The 21,004-nt window shown below is 39.5% G+C and overlaps 6 protein-coding genes across 6 annotated transcripts; 5 read left to right on the top strand and 1 right to left on the bottom strand.

Moving 5' to 3' along the window:
- Nucleotides 1–299: 299 nt before the first annotated feature.
- LOC101311669 (succinyl-CoA ligase [ADP-forming] subunit alpha-1, mitochondrial-like) lies at nt 300–3,616 on the top strand. Its single transcript, XM_004299414.1, has 7 exons — nt 300–684; nt 983–1,192; nt 1,443–1,613; nt 1,724–1,847; nt 2,641–2,702; nt 2,971–3,052; nt 3,155–3,616. The coding sequence occupies exons 1-7, from the start codon at nt 460–462 to the stop codon at nt 3,292–3,294; spliced, it is 1,014 nt and encodes a 337-aa protein (XP_004299462.1). The 5' UTR covers nt 300–459; the 3' UTR covers nt 3,295–3,616.
- A 406-nt stretch (nt 3,617–4,022) lies between these two features.
- LOC101307896 (actinidain-like) lies at nt 4,023–5,222 on the top strand. Its single transcript, XM_004301172.1, has 2 exons — nt 4,023–4,464; nt 4,675–5,222. The coding sequence occupies exons 1-2, from the start codon at nt 4,023–4,025 to the stop codon at nt 5,220–5,222; spliced, it is 990 nt and encodes a 329-aa protein (XP_004301220.1).
- Nucleotides 5,223–8,693: 3,471 nt separating this feature from the next.
- LOC101307596 (fruit bromelain-like) lies at nt 8,694–9,536 on the top strand. Its single transcript, XM_004301171.1, has 2 exons — nt 8,694–9,144; nt 9,529–9,536. The coding sequence occupies exons 1-2, from the start codon at nt 8,694–8,696 to the stop codon at nt 9,534–9,536; spliced, it is 459 nt and encodes a 152-aa protein (XP_004301219.1).
- A 222-nt stretch (nt 9,537–9,758) lies between these two features.
- On the top strand, nt 9,759–10,214 carry LOC101307311 (vignain-like). The gene has a single exon (XM_004301170.1). It carries the CDS (start codon nt 9,759–9,761, stop codon nt 10,212–10,214), a length of 456 nt encoding a protein of 151 aa, XP_004301218.1.
- A 454-nt stretch (nt 10,215–10,668) lies between these two features.
- Nucleotides 10,669–15,372, top strand: LOC101311374 (DNA-binding protein RHL1-like). Its single transcript, XM_004299413.1, has 12 exons — nt 10,669–11,039; nt 11,117–11,227; nt 11,749–11,835; nt 11,925–12,133; nt 12,706–12,821; nt 12,990–13,207; nt 13,317–13,401; nt 13,486–13,535; nt 13,673–13,721; nt 13,972–14,006; nt 14,792–14,830; nt 15,073–15,372. Exons 1-12 carry the CDS (start codon nt 10,719–10,721, stop codon nt 15,097–15,099), a joined length of 1,347 nt encoding a protein of 448 aa, XP_004299461.1. The 5' UTR covers nt 10,669–10,718; the 3' UTR covers nt 15,100–15,372.
- Nucleotides 15,373–15,376: 4 nt separating this feature from the next.
- Nucleotides 15,377–18,256, bottom strand: LOC101311091 (probable metal-nicotianamine transporter YSL7-like). Its single transcript, XM_004299412.1, has 5 exons — nt 17,623–18,256; nt 17,434–17,531; nt 17,206–17,340; nt 16,862–17,051; nt 15,377–16,747 (listed from the first exon to the last, which is right to left on the bottom strand). The coding sequence occupies exons 1-5, from the start codon at nt 18,223–18,225 to the stop codon at nt 15,638–15,640; spliced, it is 2,136 nt and encodes a 711-aa protein (XP_004299460.1). The 5' UTR covers nt 18,226–18,256; the 3' UTR covers nt 15,377–15,637.
- Nucleotides 18,257–21,004: the final 2,748 nt, after the last annotated feature.

The following is a 21,004-nucleotide window of genomic DNA, read 5'->3' as shown; positions in this document are numbered from 1 at the left end:
TGTCAATGGTAGGTGAAGTTAACAGCAGGTCATAACCAAAGATTAAGATACCGGAATCTACATATCTATTGGAAAATTAAAATACAGAGGTATCGAATATATTCGAGATATATAAAAGTAATAAAACGGTGTTCAAATGCAAATGTCAATCAATCGAGCACGGGAAATTATTATGATGGTAAAAAAAGGTAAATAATCGATACCTAAAACTGCTTCCAGTCCCGGAGTGGTAGCTCACCCGGTCATTATTTTTTTTATTAAAAAAAAATAAAGTAAATACGATCGGGTAGGGCAGCAAAGCCCAAACCGGAAAAAGCAATTCATCGTCAACAAGCCCAATACACATATTAAAGCAGAGAGCAGCAGCAGCAGCTGTCTAGGAATCTGGAGACTTGGTTGATCCCAGGCACAAAGAGGCAACCAAAACTATCGAAATCCAAATCCAAAAGAGTCACTCTGATGGCTCGCCAATCCGTTGCCAAGCTGATCGGCTCGATCGCATCACGCAAGCTTTCATCACCATCTACGTCAACGACGTCAATTATTCAGCGCCGTCACTACGCCGCCGCCCCGCCGCCCCCGGCTGTCTTCGTCGACAAAAACACTCGCGTCATTTGCCAGGGAATCACAGGAAAGAACGGCACCTTCCACACCGAACAAGCCATCGAGTATGGCACTAAAATGGTAGACCATTTTTGAATCTCTCTTCTCCTCGTCTTTATATTTCGTCTGCTTCGCTCGCTTTTTTGCCCTAAATGTTCATCCAAATAGTCTTAGTCAGTTCCCAAAGCTTCGAAATCAGATGCAGCAAAATGCGTTAATACTAGCTATCTATGTGTTTACATTCATTTACTGCAAATTGACTTATTGTTGAGGCGTGAAACTATGTATATGCTTGTGTAAGAGCACAAGCCCTCAATCGGCTATCGAGTTTAGTTTACTTCTTGCTTCCGTTTATTTTTAAGTAATTGTGGTGAAACAGGTGGGTGGTGTTACTCCAAAGAAGGGCGGGACCGAGCATTTGGGACTTCCAGTCTTCAATTCAGTGGTGGAAGCAAAGGCCGAAACAAAGGCTAATGCAACGGTGATCTATGTTCCTCCACCATTTGCTGCCGCTGCAATTATGGAAGCAATGGAAGCTGAGCTGGATCTTGTTGTGTGCATCACTGAGGGGATCCCGCAACATGATATGGTACTATAAGTTTTACCCTTGTTTTTACAGGAAGCATATGTTTTGCCATGTTTGCACCTGATGATTTGGTTTTTAGATGTAATACCTCTTATTTATCAAATCACTTCATTTTACAACCTGATGACCTAATTGTCAGACTCAGTAGTCAGATCTTTCATCTAAAGCTGAGTTATCAATATCATCCTTTGACAATCATCATATGAGTGGGAATATGAAATACCTGCTTGAAGCAACTATTTTGGGATTTTAGGTACGTGTGAAAGCTGCACTTAACAGCCAATCTAAAACTCGGCTCATTGGACCAAATTGCCCTGGAATTATCAAGCCTGGTGAATGCAAAATTGGAATTATGCCTGGCTACATTCATAAACCAGGTCGTGTGGGAATTGTTTCTCGATCTGGTACCTTGACTTATGAAGCGGTGAGTATTAGATGAATGCTTATGCTTGAGGAATTAAATTACTGACTTGCAAGTTAGATGTTGTGCTAGCTCTTCATCCAATTTACGAGTTGTGTTTTCAATATCTACAGGTTTTCCAAACAACTGCCGTTGGCCTTGGACAATCCACTTGCGTTGGTATTGGGGGTGATCCTTTCAATGGTACAAACTTTGTTGATTGCATGGAAAAATTCTTAGCAGATCCTCAGACAGAAGGTTAGTGGTTCATGTAATTTTGGTTAAAATGGTAACTTCTTTTCAAATTGCATATGGAAAGGAAGAATATGGTCGAGCTTGCGTGTATCATTTCATTCTGGGGATATCTATCTATCCACCCAACCATCTGTATTTGTTCAGAGTTACATGTTTTGCATGGCTCTTGCATGGGTTGCTAGAAGTGCTCAGTTGGGAATATAGATATGGTGTCTCCTACAAAAGCTTAGGATACTTGGCGTGTATAGATCATGTTATTGTCTAGAGTGTCTTAAGACTATTTAAGCTTAACGATCCTTGCACCATGGTGGGTCTCTTTGTATGAAACTAATCTGGTTCACCAGTTACATATGTTGAGCTAAGTGCACACTTCAGAGTTGGCAATTCTACTACTGCAGGAAATGATTAACTAATACTGGAGTAGTAAAATTATAGTCGTTCTTTGAAAACTGAACCATATATTTGATCTTAAGGCAGTTTATAATGAGGGAAATGGCATTGATTCAGTGGATCAGACGAAATTTTAACACCCATGGAGTCATACTAAACAGAATTAGTGTGTAGGTCTATTTTGAGCTGCACATCCCAACACTGTTGATTACGTCATGATACTATTTGGTACAAGTTAACAAAAATTAAATCTGAATATTGGATGTGCATTCCAAGTGGAAATTGGTATGATGATGCAAACGTTTTGTGGTTTTTGACTATAATCGCATCAGAATCCCTCATTGTCAACAACCTTTCATCTGTGTATCAGCTTCAAGCATTTTGTTAAGCAGTGTATATGTTTCAGGTATTGTTCTGATAGGAGAGATTGGTGGGACTGCAGAAGAGGATGCCGCCGCATTGATAAAGGTAATCATCCCAATGTTTTTCAGCATGGCAATGGCTGCCCCTCTTGTTTTCTTGGTTGGAGTATATGTAATATTTCTTTGTTTTTTTTTTTTTTTTTTTTTTTCTAATTTGAGTATACGAACAACTGTTAGATCCTTGAGTGTTTTTCAAACTCAGAGATAGTATTATTAATTTCTTCGAATCTGTTGGTATGAAAATAAGAATGGGCCACTCAAACCCGAAACAAATAAAAAGAAGCTGAAAACTAGTTTTCTGACCAATGGTACAGGCAAGTGGAACTGAGAAGCCAATTGTTGCATTTATTGCTGGACTAACTGCTCCCCCTGGTCGGCGTATGGGTCATGCAGGAGGTACAGTACACAATCCATCTTTCTTTTTCTATCTCACATGGTCAGAGGTTTTCTTATGATCATATCATTTGTATAACACATGGGTTTCATCTTGTTGTGCAGCTATTGTATCGGGTGGAAAGGGTACCGCACAAGATAAAATCAAGACTCTTAGAGAAGCTGGGGTTACAGTGGTGGAGTCTCCGGCAAAAATTGGGGTTGCCATGCTTGATGTGTTCAAGCAGAGGGGACTAGTGAACTAGTTTGGCAGTAGCAGCTATTTTGGAATCATCTAAAACATGTTATAGGGCAAAATGTCCAAACAGCATAAAAATGTCAAAAATTTCATACACTGATCAATTGTGGTGGAGCATTTGAATGCTCGAAGTTTCTCAACCCGTTTTTCCACCTGCGGTGGTGTTTGATAATCAATTAATTTGTTCTTGAGATTTTAACTGTTCAGTCATGAATGTTTCTCTCACAAGGGATGCTGCTAGCTACTTTGCAGGGAAATTATTTTGTAACTGAAAGGTGAATGAATGTCTGGAATTCGCAGCCAAAAGGCTACATCAATGTTTTGTAATGAACCTTTTAGTCTGCTTTCTTTTCTTTTTTTGATTTTATCTGTTTCTGTTTCGGACACAATATATCTGAAACTTAAACGCTTGAAAAGATGAAAGAATCATCTGCAAAAAATAGATGATTGATCACTGATGGTTCATTTGGACAGACCCTAACCCCTTTGCAATGTTCCAAGACGTTCTGCTTCCATAATCATCCTGGAAAGGGTCCCTAAATCCTAATCCAAACGATCGACCAAAAGGAACATGCCAAATTGGTGCCACAAAAGTGTCATGCCTACTACCACTCCAAACCCAACCAGGATTCTGCCTTGGTTGTTATATAAACAAGGCAGCCCTAGCCTAGCCGCTACGTCCAAACTGCCTCCTCCTCCTCCTCTCCCTCTTTCAAAACTTGCTCAAGCAAGGCCATGACTTCCCAAGTAAAATCTTATCTACTCTTATGCGTTGTCTTGATCGCAAGTTTAGCTCTACTGTCTAGAGCCACATCGCGATCATTAACTTCTGAAGCTAATGATTCCGTGAATGTTTCTCAAGTATTTGACAACTGGGTGGAAGAGTATGGACGCACTTACTCGAGCAGCGAGGAGAAGGCAAAACGTTTTGCTATGTTCAAGGAGCGGTTTGAAGATATAGAAAAGTTCAACCGCCAAGGGAATCATACTTTCACATTAGGCCTCGATGCATTCAGTGATATGACTTTCGAAGAGTTCTCCACAATTGATATACCAAACCCTAGCTCAATCTCTTCTTTTAGGTATCAAGATTTTAAACTTGAGGATCTTCCCAAAAGCTGGGACTGGAGGACAGAAGGAGCTGTGACCAATGTTAAGGATCAAGGAAATTGTACTGGTAAGTTAACATTGTTTTCAAAACATTTATCATTTTTCTTTTAGGGTATGACACCTGAAGTTGGTTGGTTGTATATATGCTTGTATATTTGATGTAATAATAATTACAAAAATATCTGCAGGTTCTGGTTGGGCTTTTGCAACAGCAGCAGCAGTGGAAGGGCTTACCCCATTGTACAACAAACCTTATGGAAAACTTATGAACTGTCAGTGCAGAAACTTATAGCCTGTAGTAAGCCCTACGGCACCCGTGGCTGTGAAGGAAATCTTCCGATTAGAGGAGCTATGGCTTCGATTAGAGGAGCTATGACTTATGCAAGGGATTATGGACTCGTAACTGAAGAAAAGCTTCCTTACATGTTTGCTGATGACCAACCATGCAACAACGATTTCGAATCTTTACCTGATATGAAGATATCTGGTTATCAAGTTGTGCCGGAGTTTGATGAAGTTGCTCTGGCCAAGGCTGTTTACCATCAACCAGTTGTAGTCATGCATTCCACAAGCGAAAGGTTTAACACACACAGAAGAGGTATTTTTATGGATGCAGATGGAGAGTGTGCGAAAGGTAAACTCAGTCACACTAGTACACTCGTTGGCTTCGGTACAACTCCATTTGGTCAAGAGTATTGGATTCTGAAGAATTCATGGGGCACCCGTTGGGGTGAACATGGTTATATGAGAATCAATCGAAATTCGAAAAATAAGCGAGGTACTTGTAACCTGGCAACATTCCCAGTGTTCCCCACTCTGAGATGAGTATGATAGAAATTCTAGGCCTCAGCAAACAGTTGGTGTTCACTAAAAGACATCCACAGAAGACATTTGTATAGATAACTACATAAGAATCAATTTCCTCAACATGATCAAATGACTGACATTTTCTTTCTGTTCTAGTTCGTTAATAATATCATAGTTGATTCTGCACAGCATCATTTTCTTTCTTTCCTAGTTCGTTAATAATATCATTGTTGATTATGTACAGCATTTAAAAACATGAGTTACTGATCTTTTGATCATTAAACTTTTTTTTTTTTTTTTTTAAATTATCAACGTCGGTATCCTCAAAAGCTATTTAGGCCAAGAGACTAATCCGCGCTAAGGGATCATGTCAGAACGCTTCCTCCCCCCTGGCCACCAAGAATAAATTGGGATTTAACTTCAATTAGCGTCGGCTGAGATTCGAACCTGGGTATATGAGGGTTCCACACCTAGACTCTTACCAACTCGACCACATGTGGTGGTTTGATAAAAAACTTAATACAGTTCAATTGAATTGAGCCTGCCACATTTCCGATAAAAGTACCAATTTGCCGCAGTTCTCAAATACTTGAGAAACATTCACGAAATCAATCAAATCATTAGCTTCTAAAGTTAATATATGATCGTGGTGTGGCTTTAGACACCACTAAAGTTCCCATCAAGACACAACGGATAATAGTAAAAGAACTTTTACTTGGGAAGTCATTGCCTTACTAGAGCATGTTTTGAAAGCCTATGGATGAGATAAGGCAATATACGGGAACGGCGCGCCGTAAGAGACAGAGAATTTGCACCCTAATTTTTTTTTCTTTTTGGTTTTCGTCGAACACGAAGTTGAATAACAAATTTTTTCAACCCATAATATATATTGATCATGAAAAAATTCTAGTATACAATATGGTATAGCATGCCTCACAAAATATGTGGCTATTATTGATTGAAGAAGTAACTAAATGACCATATAATGACCATTTACTCTTTTAAAAGCCTTTATGTGTCATATACAATTAGACACATTTACAATAGGTATGTCACACCATATGATATGATAGACAAACCCCTGATCAAGGGTCTCTCAAACCAGCTCCGCAGAACTCGGCGTTCTCTAGGGTTTTCTCAAAAGTTTTTGTCTCTCCGTTCGACAACAGCATCTGTTGACGTCGTCGTCGGACGAGATTTCATTGATAGTCGTTTGGTGATCAGGCTCTATGGGTTTGTGGCGGTGGAAGGAGAAGATTCTTTGCTTTTGCTTGGTATGTTGAGAATCTCTTGCATCGGCGACAAAGTACGTTGTGTTGCTTCACCATGGATGTTGACTCACTAGGGAGGTGTAGCGGTGTGGGTTTGGTTGTACACTGGAACGGCACTGTGGAGGGGCGGCGAGTGCTTGACAGTGTATGGCTGCCCGGATGGGGTTTCTCGATCTGCTTTTGCTCTCTTTGTTGCATATTGGTGCACACTTTGGAAGGTTGGGCTCTCCAACGCCGTGTGACAAGGCGGTGAACCTCTACTGGTGGCGGTCAAAATCGGTGGCGGAGCGGTTTTACTGTAGGCGGTGGTGGCTGCTTGGTGTGTCTTCTTGGCATGATCCTTTTTGGTCCAATGGGTGGGTTAGGGCCTAGGTCTGGGTTTTCCTTGTTTTTTTATGTTTGTTTTTTGGTTTGGTGTTAGTTATTTGTTGTCTCTCCCTTTTGGGTGAGGGTGTTAGGATGTTAGTTGTTTGGTGTCGTTGGTGGTTTTGGTAAGGTCATGTTTGATATTATGTCTAGAGACTATAGGTTTTAATTTCGGTGTTTTCTTGTTGTCAATGTAATGAGGAGGTTTCCCCTGCATATGCATACTACTACACTATCTCAAAGCAAACCAACTGGAAAAAAAAATGACTATTTTTTCTTACAAAACTAAATATCAAAATGAAAAGATAAATAAAAAACACATATGAAACTAAAATGAGATACAATATAGTTGCTACTACACTAGCAGAGCTACTGCACGTACTAAAAATAGTTGCTGCTACTACATTAGATGAGTCATTGAAAACCTGTTATTAAACTTACTGAAGCTGCTACTACACTAACTGAACCACTAAAACCTGCTAATGCATTTACTGGAAATAGCTGCTACTACACTAGTTGAGCTAGTAGCAGCACTAGATGAGTGTATGAGTTTAACGTGTACAGTAGCATGATTGGACTAGTGTAGTAGCAGCTAAATGTCCAGCAAGTACAGTAGTAGTAGGATTGTGAGAGTAGGGGCACAATAGCAGATTTTGACGAGTACAAGTGCACAGTAGCAACTAACTTCCAGCTAGTTGAGTAGAGGATTAGATGAGAGTTTAATTTAAAAAATTAATTAATATTAGTTATTTATGTGAAGGTTAATATTGTAAATGCATTATTGACACATGACACAAACAATTTGTCCTTATTTGTAAGATTATGTCCTTATAAGTTGTAAATCAAAAATCATGTCCTTATTTATATATCTAACCTTTTTTAAGAAGGTATATGTAGTTTGCTATATTCTAAAAGAAAACTAAATCCTAATAAAAACTAGAAAATAAAAGAATCCAATCCCATAAAGTATTGCTTATTTCAAATACAAATATTATAAGGAAACATATATGCACATCTATTTCGACTCGATCTCTTCTTTGTGTTTCTTCAAGCTTATCTATGAGCTATCATTTTATCCATATATACTACATAACTCGTGCAAATGATGACACATACAAACCCACACTACTGGAAAAATGCTTCTTAGCCGACGAAAAAAAAAAACCATCAGTCGGCTATGCCTATCTTAAGCGACGAAATAACAATTCGTCATCTAGGATTTACATTCTGTCGCCTAAAGTAGGCATAGGAGACGGAAACCAACCCACCGACACATTTTGTTGTCTAGTATTATCTTGGGCAACGATTCAATATTCGTCGACTATGATCCGTCGCCTAAGGTAATCCTAGACGACGAAAGACAACCGTCGGACAACTTCCGTCATCTAGGATTACCTTAAAGGGAGACCTTGGGACTTGCTCACCGAGTTCAAGTTCACTAACATATACTAGTCATTGTAGGAATATTGACATTGCACCAAAACTAGCTCACCGTAAGTCCGTAATAGTAAGTCCGTAACAGTAAGTTGATATTTTATTTATTTATTATTATTATTATTATTATTATTATTATATTTTTTTGAATTATTACACATCATCACTTGAACTCCTAATCAACCGCATAAGAAAGTTTCAACATATAGAGAATGCGACTTAGTTGCCAAATCCAGCACCAGATCGATTGCCAAGCACTTCAGAGAATAAGTCCATCGATCCTTTCCACATCGATCACTGCCGACTGGCCGCAGTATATACTCTCATATCTTGCACTATATATACTCACTTAGGCCTCTCCTACCTGTTAAAAAGTAACCACATTTCAGCCTAGCTAAACGCCTAAACCTGTTAAACAATGACTTTCATACTCAGAAGCTCAACAATTCTACTGCAAGTGCTTCTAATCTTTGGAATTTGGGCTTCTCAAGCCTACTGCCGCACATTTCCTGATGCTGATGTCAATGTAATGGTGAAGAGACATGACCAGTGGATGGCCAGTCATGGACGCGCCTACAAAGACCATGCAGAGAAGAAGAAGCGTTTCAAGATATTCAAGGACAATGTGAAGTTCATAGAATCTTTCAACATTGGTGGAAATCAGCCTTACAGTCTAAGGATCAATGAATTCGCAGACCTGACTAATGAAGAATTTCTGGCCTTGCGCAATGGATACAATTTTCAGTCTTCAAATCTCATGTCATCATCTAAAGCATCATTTAAATATTATAATGTGACTGCAGTCCCATCTAGTATGGATTGGAGGAAGAAGGGAGCCGTCACCCCTGTCAGAGACCAGGGTAATTGTGGTAAGCGGCGTAAGCCTAAATTACTAATACCCACCTTTCTTTCTAATTTTATACATGTATATATAATGATGTACTGTCTGGCATATATGTTATATTGTTTAACCACGCCGGATGTGAAGCGGACCGTCCGCACTCGGCTTAAAGTGCGGACGTCCGTCCGTTCTCCACCTTCCGGCCCCGGCGACGGCGTGCTTCCACCCCAGAAGACTCCAGCAGCGTCCCCGATCACTTTCCCTCCTCAGCGAGTCCATTCTTTTCCGGTTTTCCGGCGAGATCACCCAAAACTTCAAACAAAGTCGATCTCACCGGAAACTGGAAAAAAACGGACTCACCGGGGAGGGGAAGTGATCCTCTCTGATTGTTTAACATGTTATATAATGGTAGAGATATAAGTGTGTAGCAAGATAACACTACTAAAGTGTGCCTTATTTACTTGTGATCATCATGTATATAACTGATGAGGATTATATTGTGCGATAGGATGTTGCTGGGCATTTTCTGCAGTGGCAGCTACAGAAGGAGTTACAAAGCTGAAAACAGGAAAGTTGGTGTCTCTTTCGGAGCAACAACTAGTCGATTGTGACACTCGCAGTGCAGGTTGTTCGGGTGGTCTAATGGATTATGCCTTCCAGTTCATCATCCGCAACAAAGGCTTGGCAGCTGAAGCAGACTATCCTTATGAGGGAGTTGATGGGAGTTGCGTGAGGAACAAGGAGGAACCTCCTGCAGCCAAGATCACCGGCTATGAGGTTGTGCCAGAGAATGAGGAGGCTTTGTTGAAGGCCGTCGCGAACCAACCAGTCTCCGTTGCAATTGATTCCAGTGGAGTTGCCATGCAATTTTACTCTAGTGGGGTGTTCACAGGACAATGTGGAAGTCAATTGGACCATGGAGTAACTGCAGTTGGGTATGGGACAAGCGATGATGGTACAAAGTTTTGGCTGGTGAAAAATTCATGGGGTAGAAGCTGGGGTGAAGATGAGTACATAAGAATCCAAAGAGATGTCAATGTTAAGGGAGGTCTTTGTGGTATTACTGAGCAAGCTTCCTATCCTACTGTTGACTTGTAACTGATTGCTTCAATGCTTTGTGTCTTGAAATTTGATATTAATGAACCTTACTTCCTACTTGTATCATATATCATATTATCATATGATGACGAGCTAGGTAAAAAACATCAATGGTGAAAGTAACAAGATTGTATTCTTACATTGCATTGTTTCAACAATGCGCATGTACGAGATAAATTTGCAAGAACCATCCTAGAACTTTCACCTTTTAGTTTGTTTTTCAACAAGTGAGCTTAGAAATATGTATTGAGGGTACTACCTCTATTGATTAATAAGATTGGTCAAAGAAAAAAATTGTTCTTACCGGGATAATGATGTGTTTAGTAAAAGCATGAATATGACGCCGCGGAGGGTCAAGTACAAGAAGTCTAGGCCCAATGGATATTTGTGGTTTGGCCCAATCCAGTCTGTGTGGGCGCTGATCGGCTGGCTTCCCGCTTTCCCATCCAAACCAAAAACCCTAGAAATTGAGTGTGTGAGTTCGAATCCGATCGAAGAACCAGAATGGCGCGAGGCTCGTCGAAGAAGCGAAAGAACGAAGAAGAAGAAGATCCAAACTCGGAGGCGACAGAGCGGAAGAGGCTGAAAACGCTGGCCTATACGAACAAGCTAGTATCGGAGATCCCAGCTAGGCCTCAGGCGTCTCTCCGGCCTTCGAACGCCGTCGTCAAGAACCACGGCAAAGACATTATCAAGAAATCTCAGCGCAAGAACAGGTTCCTCTTCTCCTTCCCCGGCCTCTTCGCCCCCATCGCCGGCGGTAAGATCGGCGACCTCAAGGGTTTGGGCTCCAAGAGCCCCATTCTCTACCTTCATTTCCCTCAGGTACTTTTAATTTCTTAATTTTCAAATTTGGCTTTATTTGATTTCTGAGAATTATTGAGCTTTTTTTTGTTGGGCAGGGTCGGATGAAGCTGTTTGGGAGCATTGTGTTTCCGAAGAACAAGTATTTGACTCTGCAATTTCCTAGAGGCGGAAAGAGTGTCATGTGTGAGGACTACTTTGATAATATGGTACTTCTCTTTCACTATCAAGAATTTTCAGCTCTAAACATGCATGTGTGCGCTTATAGTGGCATTTTAGATGTATGCTATCAGTTGATTTGGAACAACATTGAGAGACGAGCAGCATAGAGTGTTGAGGAAATTGGCAATGTCTGGATTAGCTGTTGTTTCAATTAGGTGCAATATGTCGGGCATTGAGTTCATTTTGTAATTTGTAATTTATGGGTCTAGATCAGATAACCAAATCCAACATAGTGTCTTCTAGGTGTATCTCTTACTACCTCTTGCCCACTAAGTCCTATAGAACTGATTATTAGTTTGTAAAAGAGCTGCAGAGCTGATATCTTCTCACACAGTGCGGTCACTCCATGTTGTAGGGTTTGCAGGCCTTAAGTTTTTCTAACATTATGCATTTTCTGTTTTCTTAGCTTCTCTACCAACAATCATCTATTGCTTGTGTGTGGGCATTTGTGCTTATTATATGTAACACTATTTACACATCATATAAGCAGTAAAGTTTCATGTCGCAGATTGTATTTTCTGATGCTTGGTGGATTGGGACAGAGGACGAGAACCCAGAAGAAACCCAACTCGATTTCCCTAAAGAACTGAGTGAGGTTAGCTTATCTAATATACTTTGTTGAGGTTATGGAATGCATATGTCATAGTTTGTTGACGACCACTCTCCGGTATCTGTTGATCTCAGGGACATAACACGGATTATGACTTTAAAGGTGGTGCAGGTTCAATATCTGTTGCTAACAACCAAAATGATCATAAAAAAGAAATTTCATATGCAGAGGAACATTCTCCAGATGCTCAGCTTGAACATACTGTATCTGATGATGGAAACAAAGATTTGATTGAAGTAACACCGGTTCGTCAATCAGCAAGAACTGCTGGAAAACGATTCAAGTACTGGCCCTGCCATTATATTGCACTGAATATTTTCTGCCATAATGCCATAGATATATGTGATTAACCTAAATACATATATATGCATACATATTATAATGAAACATATGCACACATATGACTTAGGTCTGCATGATCCTTGAATTAACTAGTTACGTTTAGATATTTGGTTTTTTTTCACACCTCAATATACGAATCATATCTTCGTTTGTATTACCTACATTTTTAGGCTTGTAACATGAGCTAACAAAAAATTTATGAGCTAAAACAACTCCAGACGATGGAAAATAAATCTTTATTGCATGTTTAGTTATAGCGTGTGCAGTCTCACTGCATGGCAGTAACATTGCGACAGGTTATTGTAGAACCTGACCTTATTTGTAACTTGCTATAAAATATAAGTAAGAGACGAGAATATGATCATCCAGAAGACACTGACTTTCCTATGAGCTGTCCAATCATGCTTCAATCAACTCATGTCTGTCACTAAAGAGCATTAGATGTTCCATTCTGCTTACTTTAAAATCTTTAGTTCAAAAATCCATTTACATATAGCATCTTTATTGGTCCAGCTTTGGAGAAGCTTCTTCCGGAGATGATTCTGTTGAAAGCAATGCTGACTTATGTGAAGGAGAAGATAACAAATTAGGGGGACTTGATTCATCATCCAGGAAACATGCTAATGGAAATATCCTTTTCTTTTCTATTTAAATCTTGTGCAGTCCAACATGTGAATTTCCTAATATATCTATGCATGGCAGCTATAAATTTGAGCGTAGGTGTAATATACTTTTACCATATTAACCTTCCATCTCAGCCAACTATACCTTGACGGATTCCCTCAACTGGTAGATACAGACTGAAAATCTCAGCGTTGGAGATTTGAACTTTGTTAATGTGGATGCTGATGCTGTGAAAGGAGCTCAAATTTCTGAACAAAATCAGGAGTCCACTGTGTCAGAGGCTAAATCAAAGAAACAATCTCATTCTGCCTTTAAGGAGGACTCTCATAGTAATCCCGGTCCTCTGGTTCAGGCTACAATATCTACGTTGTTCAAGAAAGCAGAGAAGAAGGTAAGGTCTTGTCATTTTTATATTATTGTTATTGTAGGTTTGTTAAGTAGATATAGTCTGTCAGGACTAATAAACACCCAATCAGGACTGAAATTTCACTGTTGTACAGAAAGTGGGATCCAGTTTGCCAAGTCAAGTACAAACTCCCCAGGCTCATAAAACACCAAGAAATCCAAGGAAACCAGCATCTCAAGGTTTCTAATTTTCTCAATACTACTCTTATTATCAAAATTTTGGGATCTGAATACTCAGAAGAATGAGAACTGTTGATGTATCAGTCTCTGGAGAGAAGTCGCTACAAGCTCCTTCAAAGAGGAAGCTTAATCAGGTTAAAGTTATCTTTTAATGTCCATTTCTTAATTCTCCTTGCACTTGAGGAAAACAATCATAGCATTCTTAGCCTGGACCAGCTTTGCATAGGATAGTTACAACATAGCCCTGCTGAGATAGTTTTGGATATCGCAGGATGGAGGACCTAGTAAAAAGGGAAAACTTGTCAAGGAAAAAGATGCTGGTCAGTGTCTCTCTCATTGTTTTTTATTGTTGGTATACTTAGCCACAATACAATCACCATAAATTTGGTTCTCTTCATATATGTCTATATATTTTTGTGAGTTGTCTTTATCATCGTCATACTTCCTCGAGAGATCACATTTCTATTTGCATTACTCATGTATTATGAAAAAATTCTGCATGAATAAGTTTTCCAGAGTTATAGCTCTACGCGTGGGTATAGCTTATAATTGACATCTGTGTTTCTGTAGTGGGCAAAAGGTTGGCAAAGAAGAAAGAAAATGAGGTATTTCTTTTATCTGAAGTAATCTGTAGTATGGTTATTCGTGTTTCTTTGTTATTAATTTTTCCTCATGTTTTGATCTGTTTAGTATGTTATGATCGTTATCAAAGCTCTACTTCAGTTTCTAGTAAAATGTTTTTTTTAGTGCAAAACAAGTCTTACGTTTTTTTTTTCTCTTTAGACTTGGATGGAAGTGGAAAGAAGATAAATTAGACTTAAAACAGTAGCTCACTAGGGTTAATGTAACTGTCACTGACTCATTGTCTACTTAAATTTCATATGGTGGGTTCTCAACCATTTTCTTCTGTACCATTATGCTTGATATGCTTCAGACCGATAAGAAAAGTTGTAATGGCCATTACACGATCATAATGACGTCAAATAATTTTGCCTCTTCAGAAACGTCTCAAGAGACATTCTCATTCATATGTTCAGTAAAACATTACCATGAATCTTTTCATATTAGTGTAATATTAAAGGTGATTCATATTGTTGCTTGAGCTGTATTTTTAGAGTTTTAGTCACGGCCTCTGAAGCCCGTAGAAGAATTGCTGTTGCATTGTCAGTTCAGCATTGGCTGATATGAATTTAGGACTTTGCCACATTTTTCAGACTGGTTGTTGTTTTTTTTAATTGTCCCTCGTGCACTTGAAGTTTCTATCTCTTTACATATGCTTGAAACCTATGCAAGCATTTGCCTTAGAAATGGTTGAGAAATTAGTAGCAATCTGCTGTTTAACTGATGATTCTTTTAGTCAGTTTCTCAATGTTTATGCATAAATATGTAGGTTGAAGATGATATTGAAGAACTCTCAAGCAGCTCACAGGTAATTTCGAGTTGACTTTAATGTGTGCGTGTGTGTAATTGCAATTCCTTGAAAAGGGAATGATGGAATTATTACTGCTGGAGTAATCTGCGGCACTCACATGAATGCGATAACTATAATCATATTCATTTTGTGATGTGGCTGGCAATAACATGTCATTTCTTTTTCCCTGTCCTCTCTTTTCTTTGTTTGGGAAAATCCCTTCTTTCTTCCATGTGGTAGTGACTGTATGCATATTTTAGGATACTGATGAAGATTGGGCTGCTTGAGATCATAGCAACACTGCACATGCAAGATGGAGATCGTTGATACAATATGGAGGATGTAGAAAGAGTCTAATCTTAATCTTTGTTGGGGGCACTTGTAGGTAGCTACCATGCTGTATTGTTTAAGATTTTTGAATTTCAATGTAAAAATATTTGAATTCTTTGACAGAAAAACAGGAACAGAAAATGGGTTGCAGATTTTTCAACTTTGCTTTTCTTTTTTTCCTTTCACTTTGATCAACAAGCTCTGATTCCATGACATATTTCGCAAGCACCCATGCATGAAGTATTTTTTTTATTATTATTACTTTTACACTTACGACACCATTTGAGTTTTTGCTGAGGAGCTCTGTAATGTGTTCTAAACTTCTAATCCCACGGAGTACAATCACACAATATTTGATACAAAGGTTAACAAGGAAAAGAGAAAGTAAAAGTAAATTAACTATGGTGCAACTGCGCTATCTAACATTTGATCCTGGACGATGGACTTGGTTCACACCTAACGATCATACATTTATTTACTACTGATGAGGCAGCCTTATCCTGCCAAGAATTTATCAACCCTAGCATTATCTTTACTTGACAAGAACCTCATGCAAATTGGTGGCTTGACCCCTGCAAGAGCGAGTATTGAAGCCGGCAAAGTCCAAATTCCATCTCCACAGATCATACCAGAAGCCACTGCGGGTACAAAAGCATCTGCCTTGGCCTTGTTTATCTTCTCCCACACAAACTTGATCAAGCTCCCGATGCACATATCAATGGCAAAATATGTCCCTATATAGAAAGGTATAGCCATTGCCATAGGTAGTGGAATGAAACGTGCCCTCTGCTTTCCAATGCAATCCTTTATCAGGTTTATAAGAATGGCTGCAGCAAAGAACACACCACAAAGCAAGAGGCAATTCTTGGGCAGAGAATCGAGACCTTCTACCGCCAAAATAGACATGTTACGGTAGACAACAGCAAAGGGAGCAGCATATGCACTACCAGGATTGCCCAGGTCAGGGAAGGCCTTGTAGAAGAGCCAGAACACACTTGGAGAAATCACACAACCCATGGCTGTCCCAATGATTTGGCTCACAAACATGGATCGAGGAGAAGCCAATGTTAGGTAGCCAGTCTTGAAATCTTGGGTTAGATCAGAAGCTGTTGTAACAATGTTCATCATGACTCCACAAGCTGCTAGTCCTGCAATAACACCACCGTGGGAGGCACCAGCCCATGCCCCAATGGTGAAGATGGCGACCTTTCCATATGTGGATGCCAGGGACCAATCAGTGAGCCCACACCCATATGCATTACAGAAAGCCAAGGTGGGTGCAATGAGGTAGATGACCAATATATAGTACCATTTAAGTTGGGGAAATATGTGTGGTACAGTGGCTATGGAGATTGCAGCAATTCCAACATACCCTGCAGCAGCAAACCATGCTGGAATTTGGTCTTTGAGAAAGAGTTGGGTTCGGCGCTGGTCATCATAAGAGAGCTGTTCCAAGGTTGCAGGAGAGGCTTGATCTGCCACTGGAAGAATACCGTTCACATCTTTTTGTCGGAGTTGAACATACAAGGCAATGAGAGTTCGACCAAGCACCTTGAAGAAGTTGTATAGTCCGTCACCAAGGATCATGGAAATGGCAATGAAGACCTATGTATAAAAGATAACCCGAGGTCAGTTTCAAAGAACAGTAATTAGCCAGTATAGTGGCATGTAGTATTGACTGTTGAACATGGAAAGTTAATGAATGTAGAGTTCTCTTGCCTTGTAAGCTTGAAGGCCATTCATGCTTTTTGGGCTGAGATCTTCACTATACCAATCACCCCTCTTATTCCATATGAGAGGCCACATCAAACCATAAGAAATAATGCCTCCAAGAAGCACCGATATGTTTACAATGTAGGGGCAAATCATCCCTACACCAACATATGTTGCTGAGAAATCAAAGAAAAACCTGGATTGATGACAACATAAGCAGTGTTAATCACTCAATTTATAAATTGAAAGTACATATACCAAGTCTAGATTTATATACAATCATTAGTATCAGATAATCATTAATTGTTGGCAGAAGAGAAGAATGAAGGTGGATATGTTGAAGTACTTACGTATTCTCATATGCTTTAAGACCGAGCGAAGGGAAGTTTATAAATCCGCAGCTATCTCCAGCAGTATAGAACCATTGAAAGAAACCCCACAAGAAACTCAGAGAGAAGAACTTCCCCAACTCCTTCACTTGCTTCCTGAAAGAGTGAAACAAACAAGAGAAGCCAACCCATTAGATCTGAAGGCATAAGACCTATTAACTTCTAGTTTGATGGGATAGGATTACATACTTGGCTAGCTTGGCTCCTTCAGGAGTGTGGAAGCTGTTGATGAGATGAGCAGTTGCAGTACCACTGGGATATGTCAACTTGAAGTCTATGATCATAATCTGAAACACCAAACAACAAAAAAGTCCCACGTCATAAATAATTCAATCCTACTAAAAGCTCTACAACTTTTGAAACTGATTTTTAAGTCACCTTTCGAAGAGGCACGACTGAGAAGAGCCCCAGAAAGCTAACAACAAACAGAAACCCAATAATCCACAGCAACCCAGGATTCTTGGTATCACCGCGGTCCGAAGACTGAGCAGCAATCCGATCACTCATACCAAACAGATAACTCCCAAAGCCACCACTGAAGGCAATCCCGGAGGAAGCAACTATGCAGGTCTGGATGACAGTATTCTCTTGCCTAGTGAAGGGCTGCGTCAAGAACCCAGCTTTGGTCACGATCTTGGTCCATGTGCTCACAAAGAAGAAACCCAAAAGCCCAGCAGACACGTTCAGGGAGGGTATGATACCGGTGGTCAGGTTCAGCTTCATCACTATGACGCTGAACAGAACACTCAGCATCCCGCTTATTATGAACGCCCTGAACGTCAGCTGCCTCGTCCATGACGGCACTTCTTGCTTCGCAAACAGCTTCTCCACTGAAGCAAAATCTTCCTCCTCCTCCTCTTCGCCGCCGCGCTTCCTCTTCTGGTTCGGGTCCTCGTCGTCTACTCGTTCCGGGTTGGGATTCCGGGTATTATTGTAAACTCCATCTTCTGCTTTCTCGTAGTCTTGAGATTCTTGGCCCATTTTGGGTTCAAGAAAGTAGATTTCTTACAATGGGGATCTTGGCTGCTGGGGAATCTGGATATTTATACTGGGTGGGTGATCAGTAGTATGACTTCATTCGTATATAAAATGGTGTTGGTGTAAAAGATTGGTTTGTTTCACTATCGAGAAGTGGCCCATACAGGAAGCAAAATGAATGGTGGATTCTGGGATGTGTTGTCTAATTCGGTTGGTGTTTCCGAAGGATGAGATAGTGATGAGCTGTAAGATTGGAATTATACTGATGAGGTTTGAGTCTTAGCAAGTAGCTATCAGAGGCAACTTCACCATCGGCGTGAACGTGAAGGTGGAGGTGAAGCTGACTTTATGATGTTATCATATGATTCCTATGGTCACCGGGCTGTGAAATCTGGATTTATGGGCTGTCAAATTTAGGGTTATTACCATCGATGTGATCTACAGCTAGTAGGGTTATTGGCTGGACGACGAAAATGAGGAAGTGTTTGTCTTTCAGTGTGTGGATGATATTAGGTGATGGGATAGCAACCAGCCAAGCTAGACCCTTTCTTTCCACACTTTGGATAGGGACAACGTTGTCCGGCAATGTTATACTTAATCCTACTTCATTTACAACCTCCTCGTTTGCGTAGGGTCTCAACTAGTTGGTCTCGTAAGTCGTAACTACAGATGATTGAGTTGGTAAAAGCAAATGTGTAAAACTTCAAATCATGTCGATGCTGATTGGATTTAATTCTTATTTTCTGGTACTTAATGGTTGAGAAAGAGAAAGTGTTCTAACAAGATCTCGCAGCACAGATTAGTCCCTATGTCTAAAAAGATTTTAAGAAAACTGTGTGATCTTGATTGATCAAAAAAAATTGTCTTGTTTTATTTGCTTCACATAAATGGACGTAATTTTTTTTTGTACATGGATGAGAAATTAAATTTCTTATGGAAATTTATCTCTTCACTGTTTTTTAGAAATGTCGTAAAAGTTGTTAAAAAGTTTGTAAGTGATAAAAAGTGTGTAATAGATAAAAGAAAAAGGAAAAAAGAAATTGAATCCGTGGAGGTGTCGAAGGAATGATTACTCCACTTAACACTTTTTCTTCATTAGAGGCACTTTTTTTTTTTTCTCTCTTTTGCATCTCAGACATAAGAAATAAATACTCCGCTTACATGAACCAAACTAGGCCTTAAGTTGCTCAACCATATGCCTATTTGTATACTGGTAATATTGATTTTATCATGCTTGACTAATCACTAATCACATATATGATTGAGAAAAAAAAAAGTATTCAGCTATATAATTGAAGCTACTCATTTAAATTATACATCTCTTGTGGATAAAACTAAAAATATACATCTATCTCTTGTAGATAAAACTCACTGATAAGCTAGTTTATGAAAAAAATAAATCAAAGTAAGACTCACGGTACATTATATTATTGGATGGATCAAGTCTTCCACTAATATATCGATATCCATAATTTTCAATCAATTCGTTTAGTCATTTAACACCAATCGGATCATTTCCATGACTAATCTATGCCATTATTTGTGAAGACCAAAAATTAGAATAAAACTGCATAGCTGTTTGAAGTTCATCCATGTTTCCAGAATATTCAATAACATCAGCTACGCATTACAGTGAAATACTAGTCTAGTCAGTCAGTGCCTATGATAGTTGGACTAGCATATATAATGGACTTTCTTCTTCGATGGAAACGTTTTGAAAGATCACGCATTCACATGACAAATTGGCAATAGCCTATAATTACGTGTATATGTATAATTGTATATCAGATACAGAACATATTTATACTCAACAAGCTCGATTGTCAAAGATACCTAAAATCTTCTCACTTGGAAGAATGGAAGATTCAGAATAGAATAATTTCCCAGTTTTTTTTTATAGATCTTGACCCCATATTTTGTATTCAATCATAGCAGAGCAATTGGGAAGTGGGAACACACCAAATTATTGTGTTTCTTTTACAAATATATATTAGTATGTCAATTCTGTATCCCATAGTTTCTATTTTCTAATGCACAGAAATTTCAACTTACGAGGATGATGAAAGTGATCACATGATGAATAACCCCATTCATGTTTACTTATTAGGGGAAACCTGCAAAACAAGAATTTCGATTCTCACACTAGCTAATAAATAAGAGGATTCATTCAAGTACAATTGTTCAAGTGGATTCATTCAAGTTAGTGTTCTAAGATATTTTCTATGTGTGTCTTGGTCTTATGCCAATAGGATATGTAGTTAGACTAGATCTATGTATTCATATCCTTACCATATTGGTATTGTGTAATTCCATATATAAATGGCTCCTATCAATGAATAAGATGATGACTCTCTTGCTATCTCTTTGTCTCTACACTTTATCCTTTATCACGTTATCATGCACTTTTTTCTAACCCTAAAGCCAATAGCCCACCATTTTTTTGTCTAAACCCTAAAAAACCAAAACCCTAAAATCGGGCAGCTTTGTTTTTCCCGATTTCCGACCAAAATTTCGACTGCCCTCCGCCGGAATTTTATATCCCCAGAAAGCTCTCTCCGCCCCGGATCCAACGCCGCCGGTCTCACCCTGAGAACCGGCCGGAAAGTCTCCGAACCGGCCGCCGGAAGATTCCAGAACGCCGCCGCTACCGACCACCGGTTCACCACCTTCCCTTGCTCCGATCAACCTGAAATTTTGACAGCAGCTTCCCCATCCAGAGCTGCTCCTCCTATCAAATTTTCAGCCCCAAATTCGAAGTATAAGTAGGCGAAACGTTATTTCT

This window comes from Fragaria vesca, linkage group LG5 (assembly GCF_000184155.1).
Source record: "Fragaria vesca subsp. vesca linkage group LG5, FraVesHawaii_1.0, whole genome shotgun sequence".
Taxonomy (NCBI): Eukaryota; Viridiplantae; Streptophyta; class Magnoliopsida; order Rosales; family Rosaceae; genus Fragaria; species Fragaria vesca.
The sequence above is the reverse complement of the archived record's forward strand: the minus strand, read 5'-3'. Positions and strand labels throughout refer to the sequence as shown.

Excerpts from the sequence above, each read along its gene's own strand:
- LOC101311669 (XM_004299414.1), top strand. The coding sequence starts at position 460 with ATGGCTCGCCAATCCGTTGCCAAGCTGATCGGCTCGATCGCATCACGC. Across the intron at positions 685-982 it reads TCGAGTATGGCACTAAAATG|GTGGGTGGTGTTACTCCAAA; the intron begins GTAGACCATTTT and ends GTGGTGAAACAG. Across the intron at positions 1,848-2,640 it reads AGCAGATCCTCAGACAGAAG|GTATTGTTCTGATAGGAGAG; the intron begins GTTAGTGGTTCA and ends TATATGTTTCAG.
- LOC101307896 (XM_004301172.1), top strand. The coding sequence starts at position 4,023 with ATGACTTCCCAAGTAAAATCTTATCTACTCTTATGCGTTGTCTTGATC. Across the intron at positions 4,465-4,674 it reads GGATCAAGGAAATTGTACTG|TGCAGAAACTTATAGCCTGT; the intron begins GTAAGTTAACAT and ends ATGAACTGTCAG.
- LOC101307596 (XM_004301171.1), top strand. The coding sequence starts at position 8,694 with ATGACTTTCATACTCAGAAGCTCAACAATTCTACTGCAAGTGCTTCTA.
- LOC101307311 (XM_004301170.1), top strand. The coding sequence starts at position 9,759 with ATGGATTATGCCTTCCAGTTCATCATCCGCAACAAAGGCTTGGCAGCT.
- LOC101311374 (XM_004299413.1), top strand. The coding sequence starts at position 10,719 with ATGGCGCGAGGCTCGTCGAAGAAGCGAAAGAACGAAGAAGAAGAAGAT. Across the intron at positions 13,722-13,971 it reads TGTCAAGGAAAAAGATGCTG|TGGGCAAAAGGTTGGCAAAG; the intron begins GTCAGTGTCTCT and ends GTGTTTCTGTAG. Across the intron at positions 14,831-15,072 it reads AACTCTCAAGCAGCTCACAG|GATACTGATGAAGATTGGGC; the intron begins GTAATTTCGAGT and ends TGCATATTTTAG.
- LOC101311091 (XM_004299412.1), bottom strand. The coding sequence starts at position 18,225 with ATGGGCCAAGAATCTCAAGACTACGAGAAAGCAGAAGATGGAGTTTAC. Across the intron at positions 17,052-17,205 it reads CTTAAAGCATATGAGAATAC|GTTTTTCTTTGATTTCTCAG; the intron begins GTAAGTACTTCA and ends TCATCAATCCAG. Across the intron at positions 16,748-16,861 it reads ATGGCCTTCAAGCTTACAAG|GTCTTCATTGCCATTTCCAT; the intron begins GCAAGAGAACTC and ends TTTTATACATAG.